This window comes from Bos indicus x Bos taurus, chromosome 25 (genome assembly GCF_003369695.1).
Source record: "Bos indicus x Bos taurus breed Angus x Brahman F1 hybrid chromosome 25, Bos_hybrid_MaternalHap_v2.0, whole genome shotgun sequence".
NCBI classification, from domain to species: Eukaryota; Metazoa; Chordata; class Mammalia; order Artiodactyla; family Bovidae; genus Bos; species Bos indicus x Bos taurus.
This window is the reverse complement of record NC_040100.1, coordinates 7,080,394-7,098,701: the sequence shown is the minus strand read 5'-3', so window position 1 is coordinate 7,098,701 and position 18,308 is coordinate 7,080,394. Positions and strand designations below refer to the sequence as shown.

At 46.7% G+C, this 18,308-nt stretch overlaps 1 protein-coding gene across 2 annotated transcripts; it reads left to right on the top strand.

Moving 5' to 3' along the window:
* Positions 1-4,722: 4,722 nt before the first annotated feature.
* FIS1 (fission, mitochondrial 1) lies at positions 4,723-18,245 on the top strand. Of its 2 annotated transcripts, none has more exons than XM_027527019.1 (5): positions 4,723-4,997; positions 15,568-15,700; positions 16,977-17,053; positions 17,504-17,609; positions 17,938-18,245. In XM_027527019.1, exons 1-5 carry the CDS (start codon positions 4,944-4,946, stop codon positions 18,033-18,035), a joined length of 468 nt encoding a protein of 155 aa, XP_027382820.1. In that variant the 5' UTR covers positions 4,723-4,943; the 3' UTR covers positions 18,036-18,245. The 2 variants fall into 2 exon arrangements, with proteins under 2 accessions (XP_027382820.1, XP_027382821.1); XM_027527020.1 differs by lacking the exon at positions 4,723-4,997 and adding an exon at positions 14,544-14,691.
* Positions 18,246-18,308: the final 63 nt, after the last annotated feature.

Sequence of the window (18,308 nt, the reverse complement as noted above, 5' to 3'; positions counted from 1 at the left end):
GTGTCTGAACAACAGTATCTGAAAACCTCTCTCTGCATTCCAGACTCAGAGCAAATGGCAGAAGCAGTCATAGAGGCCAGGAAGGCATAAGGCTTGCCTGGGAGTCTGATCCAGAAAGTTCTGGAACAGAACCCAAGGGAGGATTGCATTGTGCATTTACCAAGACTTTGTAAAGAATGTTTCTGTAGGATTGGAAAAAAGAAATGAGTTTTCTCATGCAAAATGACTTTTGCATGCTGTATTATTTTTCTAGGGCTGCCCTAACAAAGCTTCACAAACTAGGGGAGTGCAATGAAGTGGGAGGAGGGGGGAGCCTTAAACAACAATAGTTTATTCTCTCCTAGTTCTAGAGGCTGGAAGTCCAAGATCAAAGGGTCACAGGTGTCTGAGGCTTCTCGTCTTGAATTGTTGGTGGGTGTCTTCTCCCTGCGTTCTCATGCGACCTTCCCCGTGTGTCTGTGTCCTAACTTCCTTGTCTTCTGAGGACACCAGTCATACTGGCTAATGACCTCATTTTAAATTAATTACCTCTTTAAAGATCTTGTCTCCAAATACATTTATTCTTTGAGCCTGGAGGTTAGGCTTTCAACACATGAATTTGGGGGCTCACCCTTCAGTCCATAAAGCTCAGGCAATTCAACATTGAACAAAAAGAGCCTTCCAAGCACATACAGACTTATCTAAACTTCCAGTTTCTTTGGACTCTTCCATTGCTTTCATCTGGTCTCAGCCATTAAGTCAGTAAAAGTCTTAACGTTTTAAAAAATACCTTAAAAATTTTGACATTTACGAAGGTTTGGTGTCTTAGCTGGCTCTCAGATGTGCACAGCTTGATATGATCTCATTTTTTTCAGAGGAAGCAGCCTCTGTTCAGCTCTTAGTCACAGTTGACCTTCTGCAACATCTCTTCTAGCATCTGAACACTTCCAAGTGGTGGGAGGGGATGTTTTTGAGACCGGAACACTTGGAGTAATCTAGCTCACGAAGACATTCTTCTTCATGAATGATCGAGTTACCTAACTTTCTACCAGAAACTGATGATTGTGCATCAGAATTACTTTTTCAGAAAAGCTGATCTACCACATATCAAAAGAGATAGCACATAGAAAAACTGCTGTGGATCAAGAACCGGAAGACCGAGGAACTGAGAATGCTACTTCACTTCTTTAATCCTGTTTTTTCACTTAAAAAATGTGAGTGGCTAAATTAAAAGTCTTCAGTCCTTTCTAAAGGTTTGATGTAAAACAAACATGCATCTTTCATCACACTGGCATCCTCCTGCTGCTGCTGCTGCTAAGTCGCTTCAGTCATGTCCGACTCTGTGAGACCCCATAGACGGCAGCCCATCAGGCTCCCCTGTCCCTGGGATTCTCCAGGCAAGAACACTGGAGTGGGTTGCCATTTCCTTCTCCAATGCATGAAAGTGAAAATTGAAAGGGAAGTCGCTCAGTTGTGTCCGACTCTTAGCGACCCCATGGACTGCAGCCTACCAGACTCCTCCGTCCACGGGATTTTCCAGGCAAGAGTACTGGAGTAGGATGCCCAAATCACCCTAAAAATACAGATTAAATTCTGACCTTCAGCAGAGTTACCCAGCTCCTGCTCATCTCAAACACCATCCCCCGCCTCTTTTTTTGGCTGTGCTGTGTCTTTGTTGTGGCGTGCAGGCTTCTTTATTTGTAGTACATGGGCTCAGTTGCCTGGGGGCACGTGGGATCTTAGTTCCCCAACCAAGAATCGAACCAGCATTGCCTGCATTGGAAGGCAGATTCCCAACCACTGGACCACACGGGAAGTCCATCAAATACCCCTGAGCAATGCAGAGATGTGGCCCACGAGAGGAAGCAGGTTTATAGAGCACATCCATGACTCTGCTGCAGCAATCCACAGTTAGTAGTCGAAATTCAATCAGAAGGCCTTGCCATCTTAACCAAAATACATTCTGCTGAGTTGGCCCTTATGCTCCCTCCATGTCTTATGGGGCCTGGTCCCCATGTCTTGCTTTCCTATATTTATTATTTTTAGGATCTGATGAAAACTACAGACCCAATCTCCTCTCCCAACCATGTATACACATGTGTGTACACATTTTTTTATCTGTATACAATTTTGTGGAGTTCAGGAACTTTTTCAAGCCCAAGTGTATATACTGTCACCTACCTCCAGCATCAAGGATGCTGGATGTCTGCTGGACTATTAGGGAGCAAAAAGGATGTTGTATTCAGTGACCAACTTCATTCTATTCTTAGAAAAACAGAGCTCATTTCAAAATGGAGAATAACAAACTATTTTAACTATTACAAGTACGGCTACTTCTTAGTCAAGAAATTTATGAAAATTTAAAAAATATTTTGGTTTTTAAACTATTGTACTTGAGCTTTCTTTATTTTTTGGCTGCACAGCTTACAGAATCTTAGTTTCCCAACCAGGGACCAAAGCCAGGTCACAGGGAAAGCGCCAAATCCTAACCACTGGACTGCCAGGGAAGTACCCTTCCTCCATAAATTTTAGTATGTTATATTTCCGTTTTCATTTGTCTCTAGGTATGTTTTGATATCTCCTTTGAGGACACTGGTTGACCAATAGCATGTTGTTTAATTCCCACGTTTTTGTGATTTTCCTATATTTTTCTTGTGATTGATTTCTAGTTTCATAGGAATGATGCTACTTTACCTCCCTCACTAACATTAACAAAATGGAATTTACATGCACATAATGGCTAAATTAAGAGTTGTGGTCATTAGAGCAATAAATCTTCACTAGGACAAAAACTCAAAAGGCCTCCTCTCTACAAGGCAGAATCCTTACCAACTAAAACCACATTTTTGTAATTCTCTAGCATGACAGTCTCTGAGAAGGCAATGGTACTCCACTCCAGTACTCTTGCCTGGAAAATCCCATGGACGGAGGAGTCTTGTAGGCTGCAGTCCATGGGGTCGCTGAGTCAGACACGACTGAGTGACTTCACTTTCACTTTTCACTTTCATGCCTTGGAGAAGGAAATGGCAACCCACTCCAGTGTAGCAGCAGCATGACAATCTAGAAAGAGGCCCTCTGACCCTGGTCCAAGAAACTCTATTAATCTTTGGTTATGTATACAGCTTCATCCTGGAAGGTCAATGAGTTCTGAAAGAATTCCTAGAGTCAGTACTCTGGCAGCTCACGGTTGGATGAGAGCAGTGTATGAGGCAGGGGTGACAGATTTTCCAGTTCTTCTGGCAGTTTGAATTCATTGCTGAATAAAAACTGACCCAGAAATTTCTCTTGCCTGTTTCTGATTTTGCTTTATACCCCTTTCTACATCCTATGACCAAAGTGGTAAATGGTGATGTCATTCCCAGAATAGACAAATAGGAAAATCACACCTAGATAGTTTAAGGCACATCTGTTGTTTGAAACACACACACACACAAAGCAAAATATTTCTTTTTGTCTATTATTGCTGTCTAAAATTCACTCATCTGAAAGAGGCATTCCAAATAAGTGAATTAATTCGTTGTCCGAACGAAAGGCTTTATGGATAATCACCACGGTTGAGAGGTAACACTGTTGTATTAACTACCATTGCAGCTGTCTTTTCCGCTTTAGTGGCCTGCAAGAAAAAAATCATTTCTGCATATGCTTATGAGATCTCCCTCCATCCCTCATTCCTTTTAAAGTCTTTTTCTGTCCCCTCACACTAATGAAACTAAGCTCGCTAGGCTCTGATAACCGTTATAAAATGTTTATTATGTGTGCCAAGTGCTTTAAAGTCATTCTCACGTTTTCTCCTACGAGATTCACTAGGAAGGCATCAGTATTTTCACCCTTTCGGCTGAAGAAACTTAACGAGATAAAGCAAACTGACACAGTCACAGTCTGTAGAGAAATGAGGCTCAATTTTGTTCTCAAAGTCCAGTGAGCACTAAGCACCAGAATCACCCACAGGGCTTGTAAAACAACCGACTGCCGGGCCCCAACCTCAGATTGCTACGCAGGTGTGGAGCCGGGCTCAATAATGTGCATTTCTAAACAATTCTCAGGTGATGTCCAAGCTGCTAGTCCGGGGACCACCTTTAAGAACCACTGTTTCACACCTTTGCTCCTCAAAGTGTGTTAGAGAAGGCACAGCATCGATGTCCTCTCGGAGCTAATTAGGAACCCAGCATCTCGGGCCTCACCGTAGACCTACTGAACCAACCCTGCACTTTTAATAAGATTCCAGGTGATTCCTGGGCACGGTATGCGCCCTCATCACACAGATGCCAGACAGACTCTAAAGGAGGCAACAGATAAATTTTCATTTACAGAGAGCGTCTCTGGCTTAAGGATTAGCAAGGAGAACCCCGCTCACCCCGGACCACAAGGGCTAGAACTGAGATTCGGGGATTCCAGGCCTCGGCACCGCCCCTTCCGCCTCTCGGTCGCACCACGCCCCGCCTCTCCCGCGGAGATGCTCATGTTAATTGGCCAGCGGGGCCTCCGCGCCCCGCCCAGGGCTCGTCTCGGCTCCGCCTCCTTCCAGAGGGCGGAGACTGCACAGACGCAGACTGCGCGCTCTTCCCGCTCGAGTCTTCCCGGGTTCTCGGGGTGACCGAGCCCTCCTCCTAGAGCAGACCCTGGGGTCACCCTTACCTCCGGGGCCGACCGAGTCGCCACCCGTAAGTGCAGATGTCTCCGAGGTTCTTAACGTCTTTTTTTTTTTTTTTTTTTTTTAAGAATGCCTGCCGTTACTCTCTCATTCACCCCACGAAGAATTCTTGGGTGTCTGCCCTTTGGCAGAGAGATAAACAAGACACGGTCCCTGTCCACATAAAGGACTGTGGGACTGGGTGATAAGAGCTGCCCCGGAGGGTAACGGCCCTGAGGCTGGCAGTTAGTTGCCGGCCACGCAGGGACTCAGGTGTTTGGTGGATGGAGAGCTCTGGTTGGAGAGCATTCCGAGTGGAAGAAAGGTGGCCGTCATGAAAACTCTCCGTGTGCAGGGCGCGTGGGTGCCTGGAGACGAAGCTGGAGAGGTAAGCAGAGGCGATCCTGAAGGGCTTTGTATGCATCATAAGAAATTTCAACCATGTCCTGAGTAGTCTAGACGGTATTTTAATCCGGAGATGTGGGGTCTCATCTGCACTTTAAAATGCAGCTGGCAGCCAGGCTGGGTTGAAAGAGGAAAACATGTGAAGGCTGTTAAAGAGTATGACGACAGAATGGAGGCAGTGGTGGCTTGATATTATGTATTTATTCAGTAGCTATCTTTTTTCTTCTAAGATTGACTTCCATGGGACAAGGATTTATGTCTGTTTAGTTCATTTCTCTTACCCAGCACTTAGAAGGGTGCCTGGAACACAGCAGACCCTTAAGAAATGTTTTGTTGGATGGATGAACGAATCAGTTGGGGGTTGACAGGACTTCCTGTCTAATTAAACAGTAGATGAAAGTGGGAAGTAGAGGAGACTGATCACTGAAGATTAGATCACAAATAGTGGAACCCTTGGGACTTCCCTGGTGGTCCAGTGACTAAAACTCTGCACGCCCAGCCAGGGGCCCAGGTTCGATCCCTGGTCAGGGAACTAGATCCTGCATACCATAACTAAGACTGGGCACAGCCAAATAAATAACAAATTGTTGTTGTTTGGTCGTTAAGTCGTGTCTGACTCTTTTGACCCCAAGGACTGCAGCACTCCAGACTTCCCTGTCTTTCACTATCTCCCGGAGTTTGCTCAAACTCATGTTCATTGAGTCGGGGATGCCATCCAACCATATCATCCTCTGTCACCCCTTCCCCTCCTGCCCTCAATCCTTCCCAGCATCAGGCTCTTTTCCAGTGAGTCGGCTCTTCGCATCAGGTGGCCAAAGTATTGGAGCTTCATCATCGGTCTTTGCAATGAATATTCAGGGTTGATTTCCTTTAGGACTGACTGGTTTGATCTCCTATTAACTTTTTAAAAATAATAGTGGAATTCTGTTTGGTGGGTGTTTGCTGAGAACTTCTCCTGGGCTGACCTGACAAGATGCTATAGGGCAGAAGTCCGAAACAGGCTCCAATTTCTGGTGTCCTCAAAGTAGGGCCTCTGCCACAAAGTATCAGTTCTAGGTTTTGGTTCCACCAGGAAAAATGTCAGTTTCTTTTCTGCCCACTCACAGGACTGAATTTGAGAAGGTCGTAATTTTTTGTTTTGAATATTATCAGCCTAGAATCCAGATCACTGACTTTAAGGCTGTTTGTTATTATATTGATGTAACATAATATTGATGTAATGTCATTTAATAAAACCATTCCTTGGTGATTTAGTTGTTTGTTTACCTTCAGAGATATGCAGAAATGAATATCTTCATGCCTTCTCTTTCCTTTCTTTTCTTTTTGGCTTTTGTTGAATACTTTTTCCCCCCACAGAAGTAGATTACTAGTCAAGAAATATAGCTCTTACTATATATTGACTGGTTTCTTTTCCAAAAAGTTAATCATAGCAACTGCAACAACCATTTATGCAACAATAATTAGTACAAATTGAGTATCTACTGGTAGAGGCTCTGAGCTCTGTGGGCATAAAATGAACAAAACAGACAGACCCTGCCCTCCTGTAGCTTCCAGTCTAGTACAGGAGGGTGGTATTCATCAGCAAATCACACAAGTGTATAATTAGAAAGTAACACATCATTTCAGTTCAGTTCAGCCGCTCAGTCGTGTCCGAGTCTTTGCGACCCCATGAATCGCAGCATGCCAGGCCTCCCTGTCCATCACCAACTCCCGGAGTTTACCCAAACTCATGTCCATCAAATCAGTGATGCCATCCAGCCATCTCATCCTCTGTCATCCCCTTCTCCTCCTGCCCCTAATCCCTCCCAGCATCAAGGTCTTTTCCAATGAGTCAACTCTTCGCATGAGGTGGCCAAAGTACTGGAGTTTCAGCTTTAGCATCAGTCCTTCCAATGAACACCCAGGACTGATCTCCTTTAGGATGGACTGGTTGGATCTCCTTGCAGTCCAAGGGACCCTCAAGAGTCTTCTCCAACACCACAGTTCAAAAGCATCAATTCTTCAGTGCTCAGCTTACTTCACAGTCCAACTCTCACATCCATACATGACCACAGGAAAAACCATAGCCTTGACTAGACGAACCTTTGTTGGCAAAGTAATGTCTCTGCTTTTGAATATGCTATCTAGGTTGGTCATAACTTTCCGTCCAAGGAGTAAGTGTCTTTTAATTTCATGGCTGGAGTCACCATCTGCAGTGATTTTGGAGCCCCAAAAAATAAAGTCTGACACAGTTTCCCCAACTATTTCCCATGAAGTGGTGGGACCAGATGCCATGATCTTCGTTTCCTGAATGTTGAGCTTTAAGCCAACTTTTTCACTCTCCACTTTCACTTTCATCAAGAGGCTTTTGAGTTCCTCTTCACTTTCTGCCATAAGGGTGGTGTCATCTGCATATCTGAGGTTATTGATATTTCTCCCAGCAATCTTGATTCCAGCTTGTACTTCTTCCAGCCCAACGTTTCTCATGAGCGGAAACATAAAGTAACACATTAGATTAGATCAGATCAGATTAGTCGCTCAATCGTGTCCAACTCTTTGCGACCCCATGGATTGCAGCACGCCAGGCCTCCCTGTCCATCACCAACTCCCGAAGTTCACTCAGACTCACGTCCATCGAGTCAGTGATGCCATCCAGCCATCTCATCCTCTGTCGTCCCCTTCTCCTGCCCCCAATCCCTCCCAGCATCAGAGTCTTTTCCAATGAGTCAACTCTTCACGTGAGGTGGCCAAAGTACTGGAGTTTCAGCTTTAGCATCAGTCCTTCCAAAGAAATCCCAGGGCTGATCTCCTTCAGAATGGACTGGTTGGATCTCCCTGCAGTCCAAGGGACTCTCAAGAGTCTTCTCCAACACCACAGTTCAAAAGCATCAATTCTTCGGCGCTCAGCCTTCTTCACAGTCCAACTCTCACATCCATACATGACCACAGGAAAAACCATAGCCTTGACTAGACGGACCTTTGTTGGCAAAGTAATGTCTTTGCTTTTGAATATGCTATCTAGGTTGGTCATAACTTTCCTTCCAAGGAGTAAGCGCCTTTTAATTTCATGGCTGGAGTCACCATCTGTAGTGATTTTGGAGCCCAGAAAAATAAAGTCTGACAGTGTTTCCACTGTTTCCCCATCTATTTCCCACGAAGTGGTGGGACCGGATGCCATGATCTTCGTTTTCTGAATGCTGAGCTTTAAGCCAACTTTTTCACTCTCTACTTTCACTTTCATCAAGAGGCTTTTTTTGACGAACTCCTTTTCCTATTTGGAACCAGTCTGTTGTTCCATGTCCAGTTCTAACTGTTGCTTCCTGACCTGCATACAAATTTCTCAAGAGGCAGATCAGGTGGTCTGGTATTCCCATCTCTTTCAGAATTTTCCACAGTTTATTGTGATCCACACAGTCAAAGGCTTTGGCATAGTCAATAAAGCAGAAATAGATGCTTTTCTGGAACTCTCTTGCTTTTTCCATGATCCAGAAGATGTTGGCAATTTGATCTCTGGTTTCTCTGCCTTTTCTAAAACCAGCTTGAACATCAGGAAGTTCATGGTTCACATATTGCTGAAGCCTGGCTTGGAGAATTTTGAGCATTACTTTACTAGCGTGTGAGATGAGTGCAATTGTGCGGTAGTTTGAGCATTCTTTGGCATTGCCTTTCTTTGGGATTGGAATGAAAACTGACCTTTTCCAGTCCTGTGGCCACTGCTGAGTTTTCCAAATTTGCTGGCATATTGAGTGCAGCACTTTCACAGCATCATCTTTCAGGATTTGGAATAGCTCAACTGGAATTCCATCACCTCCACTAGCTTTGTTCATAGTGATGCTTTCTAAGGCCCACTTGACTTCACATTCCAGGATGTCTAACTCTAGGTCAGTGATCACACCATCGTGATTATCTGGGTCGTGAAGATCTTTTTTGTACAGTTCTTCTGTGTATTCTTGCCATCTTTTCTTAATATCTTCTGCTTCTGTTAGGTCCATACCATTTCTGTCCTTTATTGAGCTCATCTTTGCATGAAATGTTCCTTTGGTATCTCTGATTTTCTTGAAGAGATCCCTAGTCTTTCCCATTCTGTTGTTTTCCTCTATTTCTTTGCATTGATCGCTGAAGAAGGCTTTCTTATCTCTTCTTGCTATTCTTTGGAACTCTGCATTCGGATGTTTATATCTTTCCTTTTCTCCTTTGCTTTTCGCTTCTCTTCTTTTCACAGCTATTTGTAAGGCCTCCCCAGACAGCCTTTTTGCTTTTTTGCATTTCTTTTCTATGGGAATGGTCTTGATCCCTGTCTCCTGTACAATGTCACGAACCTCAGTCCATAGTTCATCAGGCACTCTATCTATCAGATCTAGGCCCTTAAATCTATTTCTCACTTCCACTGTATAATCATAAGGGATTTGATTTAGGTCATACCTGAATGGTCTAGTGGTTTTCCCTACTTTCTTCAATTTCAGTCTGAATTTGGCAATAAGGAGTTCATGGTCTGAGCCACAGTCAGCTCCTGGTCTTGTTTTTGCTGACTGTATAGAGCTTGTCCATCTTTGGCTGCAAAGAATATAATCAGTCTGATTTCAGTGTTGACCATCTGGTGATGTCCATGTATAGAGTCTTCTCTTGTGTTGTTGGAAGAGGGTGTTTGTTATGACCAGTGCATTTTCTTGGCAAAACTCTATTAGTCTTTGCCCTGCTTCATTCCGTATTCCAAGGCCAAATTTGCCTGTTATTGCAGGTGTTTCTTGACTTCCTACTTTTGCATTCCAGTCCCCTATAATGAAAAGGACATCTTTTTTGGGTGTTAGTTCTAAAAGGTCTTGTAGGTCTTCATAGAACCATTCAACTTCAGCTTCTTCAGCGTTACTGGTTGGGGCATAGACTTGGATTACTGTGATATAGAATGGTTTGCCTTGGAAACGAACAGAGATCATTCTGTCATTTTTGAGATTGCATCCAAGTACTGCATTTTGGACTCTTTTGTTGACCATGATGGCCACTCCATTTCTTCTGAGGGTGTGAACTAAAAACACAGGCCACTTGCCAAGAGACAGAAGTCAGTTATGCAACAATCTCAGGGGCACTGTTGGTGGTTTGGGGGTTTGTTTTTAATTTTACTGTATTTTACTAAAAAAAGGGGGATTATTGGGATTGCTTTGCCTGTTTTCATTTTGAATTCATCTGAATTGTTCCTTCCTCATTCATCTGCTGCTTAAGGGAAGTCCTCTACTGTGCAAAACAAAAACCAAAAAAATGACAAATTTACACTTAAATTTTTTAAAGATAAAAATTTGGAACATACTTACAACGTCGTCGTATCTGTTCTGTTTATTCTTTAACTGACTCCTCGTCTCTGATGCTGAAGCAGGACTCAGGTTTAAATCCCAGCTCCTCCACTTCTAGCTCTGTGACCTTGGAGAGATGAAGTAAGCTTTTTGAGTCTCAGTTTCCTCATGGATCAAACAGAACTCTTACCTTCCTGGTGTGATTTTTGACCGCAGGTCACATGTGAGCCTTCCTTTATGTGGGGGAAAAAAGAGACAATAGCAGAATGGTCTTTGGCTCTTGGAAGATGTTATTACCATACCCAAACCAATACTCATGTGGTTCACAAAAACACAGGGCTCACTAAGAAAAGATGAGCGGGTTACAGTCTTATAGTCTGAAAATGCTGGATGGGTAGTGCTCAGCCTCTCAACAGGAGCCCTCCTAATCTGGATGCCAGGGAAGGCCTTCCCTGAGGAGGAGTCTTAGAGCTTAGAACTAATGGTCAGTAGGAATTCACCAGGTCAGTCAGGGCACAAACCTATGTGTCATCCTACCCGCCTCTCTCACATCCAGTCCATCAGCAGTTCTTGCTGACCACACCTTCTGACCACATATCCTGAACTCCTTCACCTCCACTGCTGCCGCTGTAGACCAGGTCACCACTGTCTCTTGCCGGGGCTACCCCAGTAGCCACCGGAGGGATTGCTCTATGCTGGATCATTTCACTCTGCTGCCCACACCCTCCAAAGCCTTCCCATCACTTGTCACATTAAGTCCAGATCCCTTACCATAGTCTACAAGCCCCCCGACGATCTGCCCCTGGCTACCTCTCTGCCCTCATTTTCTAAACAACTGTTATGTGTTCCTTCCTTAAGGCTTTGGCTCTTGCCATTTCGTCTCCCTGGAATGTTCTCCTCATTCACCTACATGGCTACTTCAGTTCCCTGTCCAGGTATCACTTCTCCATGGTCGGCTTCTTTGAGCTCTCCTCCACCAGCATCCTCTTCTCTCATTGTCCCTTTCCCCTGCTTTTCTTGTTTTCACAGCACTTTATAAACTCCTGCCATTATTGTGTTTTTAGTTATTTACTTGTTTGATTATTTTTTCTGTTTTCCCCACTAAAATGCAAGTTCTCTGAGAACAGGAACTTTGTTCAGTGCTGATCCCAAATACTTAAACAGTGCCTGGCACATAACAAGTGCTCAACACGTATTTGTTGAGTGAAATAAATCATGAATGAATGAGTCATATAAGCAAAGCGGGGGGCATTTCATGGTGGGGGGAGATGTTCTAGATAGCAGGGACTGCATGTACAGAGGGCCTGTGGCCACTAGGGGTTGCAGAACTTAAAGGAGGCCTGTGGGGTTAGTGTACAGACAGGGAGAGGCAGTGAAGGAGAGATGATGCAGAGCAGGAGCCAGACCAGACTACAGAGAACCTTCTGGGCTTTGCTGCGAGGTTTTGGCCTTTGTTCTAACAGCAGTGAGAAGCTATTAAAGGGTTTTAGATAAACTGAGAATTGTATTTTTATAAGGTCTCTCTGCCTACTCCAAAGTGACAACAGTTTGCATTTGGATGGTATTGAAAAAGGTCAGTTCAGTCGCTTAGTCATGTCCCACTCTTTGTGACCCCATGGACTGCAGCATGCCAGGCTTCCCTGTCCATCACCAACTCCCAGAGCTTACTCAAACTCCTGACCATCGAATCAGTGATGCCATCCAACCATCTCATCCTCTTTCGTCCCCTTCTCCTCCTGCTTTCAATCTTTCCCAGCATCAGGGTCTTTTCCAATGAGTCAGTTCTTTGCATCAGGTGGCCAGAGTACTGGAGCTTCAGCTTCAGCATCAGTCCTTTCAATGAATATTCAGGACTGTTTTCCTTTAGGACTGACTGGTTGGATCTCCTTGCAGTCCAAGAAGATCTCAAGTTTTCTCCAACACCACAGTTCAAAAGCATCAATTCTTCAGTGCTCAGCTTTCTTTATAGTCTAACTCTCACATCCATACATGACCACTGGAAAAACCATAGCTTTGACTAGACGGACCTTTGTTGGTAAAGTAATGTCTCTGCTTTTTAATATGCTGTCTAGGTTGGTTATAGCTTTTCTTTCAAGGAGCAAACATCTTTTAATTTCATGGCTGCAATCACCATCTGCAGTGATTTTGGAGCCTCCCCAATAATAGTCTCTCATTGTTTCCCCATCTATTTGCCATGAAGTGATGGGACTGGATGCCATGATTTTCGTTTTCTGAATGTTGAGTTTTAAGCCAACTTTTTCACTCTCCTCTTCCACTTTCATCAGGAGGCTCTTTAGTTCTTTGCTTTCTGCCATAAGGGTGGTGTCATCTGCATACCTGAGGTTACTGATATTTCTCCCAGCAATCTTGATTCCAGCTTGTGCTTCATCCAGCCCGGCATTTCGCATGATGTACTCTGCATATAAGTTAAATAAGCAGAGTGACATTATACAGCCTTGATGTACTCCTTTCCTGATTTGGAACCAGTCTGTTGTTCCATGTCCAGTTCTAACTGTTGCTTCTTGACCTACAGGAGGCAGGTCAGGTGACTTGGTATTCCCGTCTCTTTTAAGAATTTTCCACAGTTTGTTGTGATCCACACAGTCAAAGGCTTCGGCGTAGTCAATAAAGCAGAAGTAGATGTTTTTGAAAAAGATGGAGAAACGTAATTTGGAAGTAAAATAAACAGGCACTACTTCTTACCCCTATAATCCAGGGTGGATGGCTGTGCTTACTGGACCTAAGAAACAAACTTAAGATCTCTTCATTGGCACAGAATTGAGCCATGTAACACATTCTTTTTCTCCCCACAAATAACATTTAACAAACCCTGATGGAGCTTTTGCCACGTGCCAGGCCTGTGCCAAGAGCGGCAACAGATACAAACATGGATGAGGGGTAGCAAGCCACCCAAGGAAAGTAACATCCTGATAGAAATAGTAGACTTTTGCCTTTCTTAAATTCCCTGCCTTCAAAGGAAGGTAAGTTCTACTTGCCATTAGTGTTCAGCCCTATTTTCACTCATCTGCTTCATATTATGTACACCTTTTTACCCTCTCTGCTCACCCCAATGCCCAGCCAAACTTAGGCACTCAGTACATCTTTGAAAGAATGTAAATTTTTTTTCCTTGACTATTATGGAGCCAGTTCCCTAAATTGAGGTTTCTCTTAAAGTTTACTGAGCTCATATCAACTGTCCAAGCCAAATAGAAAAGAATAACTTCCTACCTTAACTCACAAGGCTATTATGAGGAAAAAAAGATTCAAGGGGATTTGCAAATGTGAAAGGTGTGTGTTTGGCTGCTAACCCCCTGCATTTGCACTATGGTCATTACTATTATTTCCTGACAATTCAACAAATATTTCTTGAACATTTCATTTTCCTTGTGCTCAGAGCTAGAGATGGACAGATAAACAAGATACAGTTTCTGCCCTCAGGGAACTTACATTCACACGTGTGCTGGAGCACTGTGGGTCAAGGTAAAGAGAATTTGAAAGTCACTACCTACGCTTCACTGCACAGAACACAGATGCCAGAGCACCATGCAGCATTTCCCCTTTCCATGTTTTGTTGCTTCTCACTTCCAAGCGCCTTAATGCCCATGACCCCACATGAAGGGCCTTTCCCCCTTGAGTACACCCAGAGGATGCTTTATTAAATAATATTTAAAATATTGGACCTTCTGTGCAAGCAGAAGCAACAGCTTTTCTTTAAATTCCCATTAATAGCATCCCCCATTAGTATGTATTCCAGTCTCTGGTTTACGGTTGACAGATCTAGTTTTCTTTGCTCTTGCATTTTAAGTCCGCCCGGGCCCTGTAAACCCTGGTACGAGTTATGATTTTCTTGCAGGCACTAAAAAGTCACGTAGCCCCTAGGGTCCTAGATATCTGGGAGCAAGGAGGTGGGGGGTGGGGGGCGGGAGGAAAAGAGAGGGTTAGACTAGATCTAAAATTACGGGATCCATGCCCAGATCCCCACCTTCTCTTTACGCTGTTTTCAGTCTCGGGGCTAACCATCAAGACACAGTCTCGTACTTTACTGAGGTAGCCTCTGTAGACGGAGGCACTTGCAGGGTACCCAGGAAGACCAACTTTAGGAGTGGCCAGGCGCCGTGCGCGGCCTGCGGGCTCTGGTGAGAGAGAGGGATCTGTCGGAGCATGCGCATCAGTGACCCCAGCTGCGCGCTGCGGCGGCGGTAGGCGGAGGCGGGTTCGGCGGCGGCTACGGGGAGCGATTGGTTCTGCGTAGGGAAGGGCGGTTCCGCTTCCGCCGGACACCGGAAGTTGCTCTCCGCCCCTGTCAATGGGCCATGGAGAAAGTGGCACTGTAGCGTCTGAGTTGTGAGACCTGCGGGGCCGGCGGCCATGGAGGCCGTGCTGAACGAGTTGGTGTCTGTGGAGGACCTGCTGGTGAGGCCCGGCTCCGAGGGAGGGAAAAGGAAGATTCGGAGGGGCGGGCCCTGAGGAGAGGGGTAGGGGCCAGACTCTCCTCCCAGCATCAGTTTTGCCTAGAGAAGCCGAACTACGGCTCCCGGCAGCCCCAGTAGCGTTCGGCTCTTGCCCAGAGGGTCCACTTTGCCCCAGAGCCTAATGGGAGTTGTAGTTTCCTATGCCACCACGCCTCAGACTCGGGGCCTGGAGTCTGACGGGTGCTAGGTTCTCTCAGAAGCTCGAGGTCAGGATGCGGGCACTTGATTTTAAGTGCTCCTTCAGTGGCGGGGGAACACAGCGACCACCGTAAAGTTTCACGTATCACTCAATCCGGCACAGCGCTAAGTCCCTTGTAGGGGATGTCTCAATCTTTGTAGCTCTAACAGGAAATAGGCAGGTTTATTACGGTTTTTTCCTTCAGATAAGATAGGGTCCAGACTAGGCAGGGTGGGGCTGAGAGAAGCAGTCTCCGACGAGGGGCCGCGTGGGCTGGTCTGTTGTTGAGCTGTTCTGACAGCCTGTTTACTGTTCAGGCCAGCCTCCCAGGGTCAGCTGCTCCGGGAGCGGTGCCTGGGGCCGCCACCAGGTGGCATCTCCACTCGGCACCACTAGGGGGAGGGAAGCAGAGAGGGGAGGTGCAAGGAGACAAAGGAGACGACCCGGCAGTAAGAAGCGGAATGCCTGGGTCCCAGAGATGAAGATTGCAGGACTTGGGGTACCCCATGGTCGGGTACCCCAAGACCCGAACGGGGGGGTGTGGCAAAGGAGAAGATGGGTAACAGGGACACCCAGGTCCTGCTAGAGTTCGGCTTGCCCCCTTCGCTTCTAAATGACTCCTCTCCTCTCCTGTGGCAGAAATTTGAAAGGAAATTTAAGTCTGAGAAGGCAGCAGGCTCGGTGTCCAAGAGCACGCAGTTTGAATATGCCTGGTGCCTGGTGCGAAGCAAGTACAACGACGACATCCGTAAAGGCCTTGCTCTGCTGGAGGGTGAGGTGCTAGGCTGACTCCCCAAACGCCCCTTCCCAACTTGCCATCGTCATCCTCTGCCACCATTGGCCTGGTTTGCTCCCTCCATCTCCAGTGTGGGGGTCCTTTTTCAACATGGGATCTCAGAGTACAGTTATCTTCCAGTAAACTCACTGCAGGAAAGGGCTATACTTAGTCTGACTTCTCCCAGTGTGCTTTTGGCTACTTGCTACCTCATTGGTGTTTTGCCAGACAGTCATAGCATGTCAGTCCCCGCGGGACTTTGGTGATCTGGTCGTCTAGACAGAAGGAAAGTGACTGGTCTCAGGTCAGACAGCTGGTTAATTAATGGCTGAATTGGGACCAGAAGCTCCTGTCTTCATGTGTCCCAGTCATGTCTGCCCCCACACCTCACCATGTTGCTTCTTTAGCAGCTATTGTTGAAAACCTTTGGGGGGAGTCGTGTAGAAGTCCAGAAGACCATCCTCAAAACCTGGGAGCAGATGGTGTTTTTTTGATCAGAATCCTGTTTCCTTTAACTTTGGATAGGTCACCGTTTGTCAGAGGCCACAATACTTGACCTTTAAATTTCTCTGTACCCCTTTTCTCTTGGTCAAGTAATGGTGTATAAACAATCACTATACTAGCCAAAGATGCCTGTTGTAAATCCATAAAAGTAAGAATCTTCCTGAATGCAAACCATCTCAGCCTCCGTTTGTGTATTTCTCAGGTTTCCTGAGAAGTAGGACACAGTTGGAGAAGTGGTCTCTAAACATTGCCAGTCTAGTTGAGCAGACAGACAGATGCTTGGGAAGCTGTATAAACACCTGCCAACTTAGCAACAAATTCTAGTGCACAGAGTACAGCTGAACACGTAACCTTATGGGAAGTCACTGACCTTAGAAAGTTAGGTGGGATCTTTCAGGGAGGGGTAGTTGAAGGCAAGTTTGGAGCTGTTTTTTTAAAAAGAGAAGGTGTGAAAACTTATTTTGAACACTAGTCTGGGCAGCAAGCAACTGGAATAGAGATGCCTTTGGCTTGTCCAGTGCCCTGATTTGCTTTTAGTTCACTTGGATGAACCAGAGTTGACTGGAGTGTTGATATGGGGGCTGCATACACCTCAGTGTTGGCTGGGGTTCATGCTGCCCCACGGGTCTGGCTAGGAAGCCCGGAGTGACTGGAGCTGAAGTGGAGGCTCAGGACAGTGAATTTAGGGAGTGGAGGGGGTGTCTGGGACACGGGCACTAAGAAGGAAGAGAAGGGGTTTTTACCCTTTTCCTTCCTCCCGACTCCCCAGAGCTGCTGCCCAAAGGGAGCAAAGAGGAGCAGCGGGATTACGTCTTCTACCTGGCCGTGGGGAACTACCGGCTCAAGGTAAAGCAGAGCGCTTCCTTCTCCCACTCCCTTCCACCCCCGCCCACCCGGATGGCCAAGCACCCGCTCATCTCTCTCCTCCAGGGTAGAGCCCAGGCCAAAGAGGGTAGTAGGCAGGGGGTGGTGTTGGGTACAGAGGTGCAAGGTGAAAGCAGGCCAGGACACTAAGGGAAGGCGAGAGACAGAGGGTCTGGGTGCCTAGGGTGTGGGGAGCAAAGTGATGTCAGCACTGGGGTGCAGCCCCAAGCCTTGGGCTGTTATCTCCTTCAGCTTATCACCCCCACACAGTTGGGGTGGTTTGTGGACTCTACTCCTCTGGGTGGGGCTGGAGCGAGGGAGGGGGTGGAGGGAGAGGGAGGAGTCCCAGGGCCAGCGGAGAGAAGGCCCCTCTGATGGGCAGGCGGAGGGATGGAATTCTGAGGGGGGGTGTGTTGTTTTCCCTGAGTGCAGGAATATGAAAAGGCCCTGAAGTATGTGCGAGGGCTGCTGCAGACAGAGCCGCAGAACAACCAGGCCAAAGAACTGGAACGGCTCATTGACAAGGCCATGAAGAAAGGTGAAGGCCGTCCTCTCTTCCCCTCTGCCTCCCTCCACTCCCTGCCCTCATGTTTCCTTGGCCCCCAGCATCCCCGGGTCCCTCTCCACTCTGTTGACTTCTCTTCTGTCCCCCGTGCCTGGGCCTTCTGGTCTCTCTTCAGATGGTGCCCTCCAGGCAGTTCCTCCTCAAACCCTCTTCTTTCCCCGGCCCTCAGGGGCCCTCACACCAGGACTCCAGGGAGACAGGCACGTCTTCTGCCAAGGAGCAGCAGGCTGTGAGGTGGTAGCCCAGGTCGCCGCAGGGACTGGGTTTGGCCTCGTGACAGTCTCCCTTTTCCTCTCCCCAGATGGACTAGTGGGCATGGCCATCGTTGGAGGCATGGCCCTGGGCGTGGCGGGACTGGCTGGACTCATCGGACTTGCTGTGTCCAAGTCCAAATCCTGAAGGAGACGGCATCCCTGCGTCTGTGCAGGGACACGTGGGAGCCCATGGAGGACACTGGAAGAGCGCCCCACCCCCCCCGGCCATCCCTTTCTTCTCCTGCACCCATCCCTGTCCTCTCTGGCCGTCACCCTCTCCCCTGAGACCTGTCACCTATCCCCAAATCATGCGCTTGGAGATGAGTGTAAATAAAACTGGACTTGGGCTTGGGAACCTCTTGTGTCCATGTTGAGAAAGGGGTGGGTTTGGTTGGGCCCAGGAGGTCAGAAAATGGAA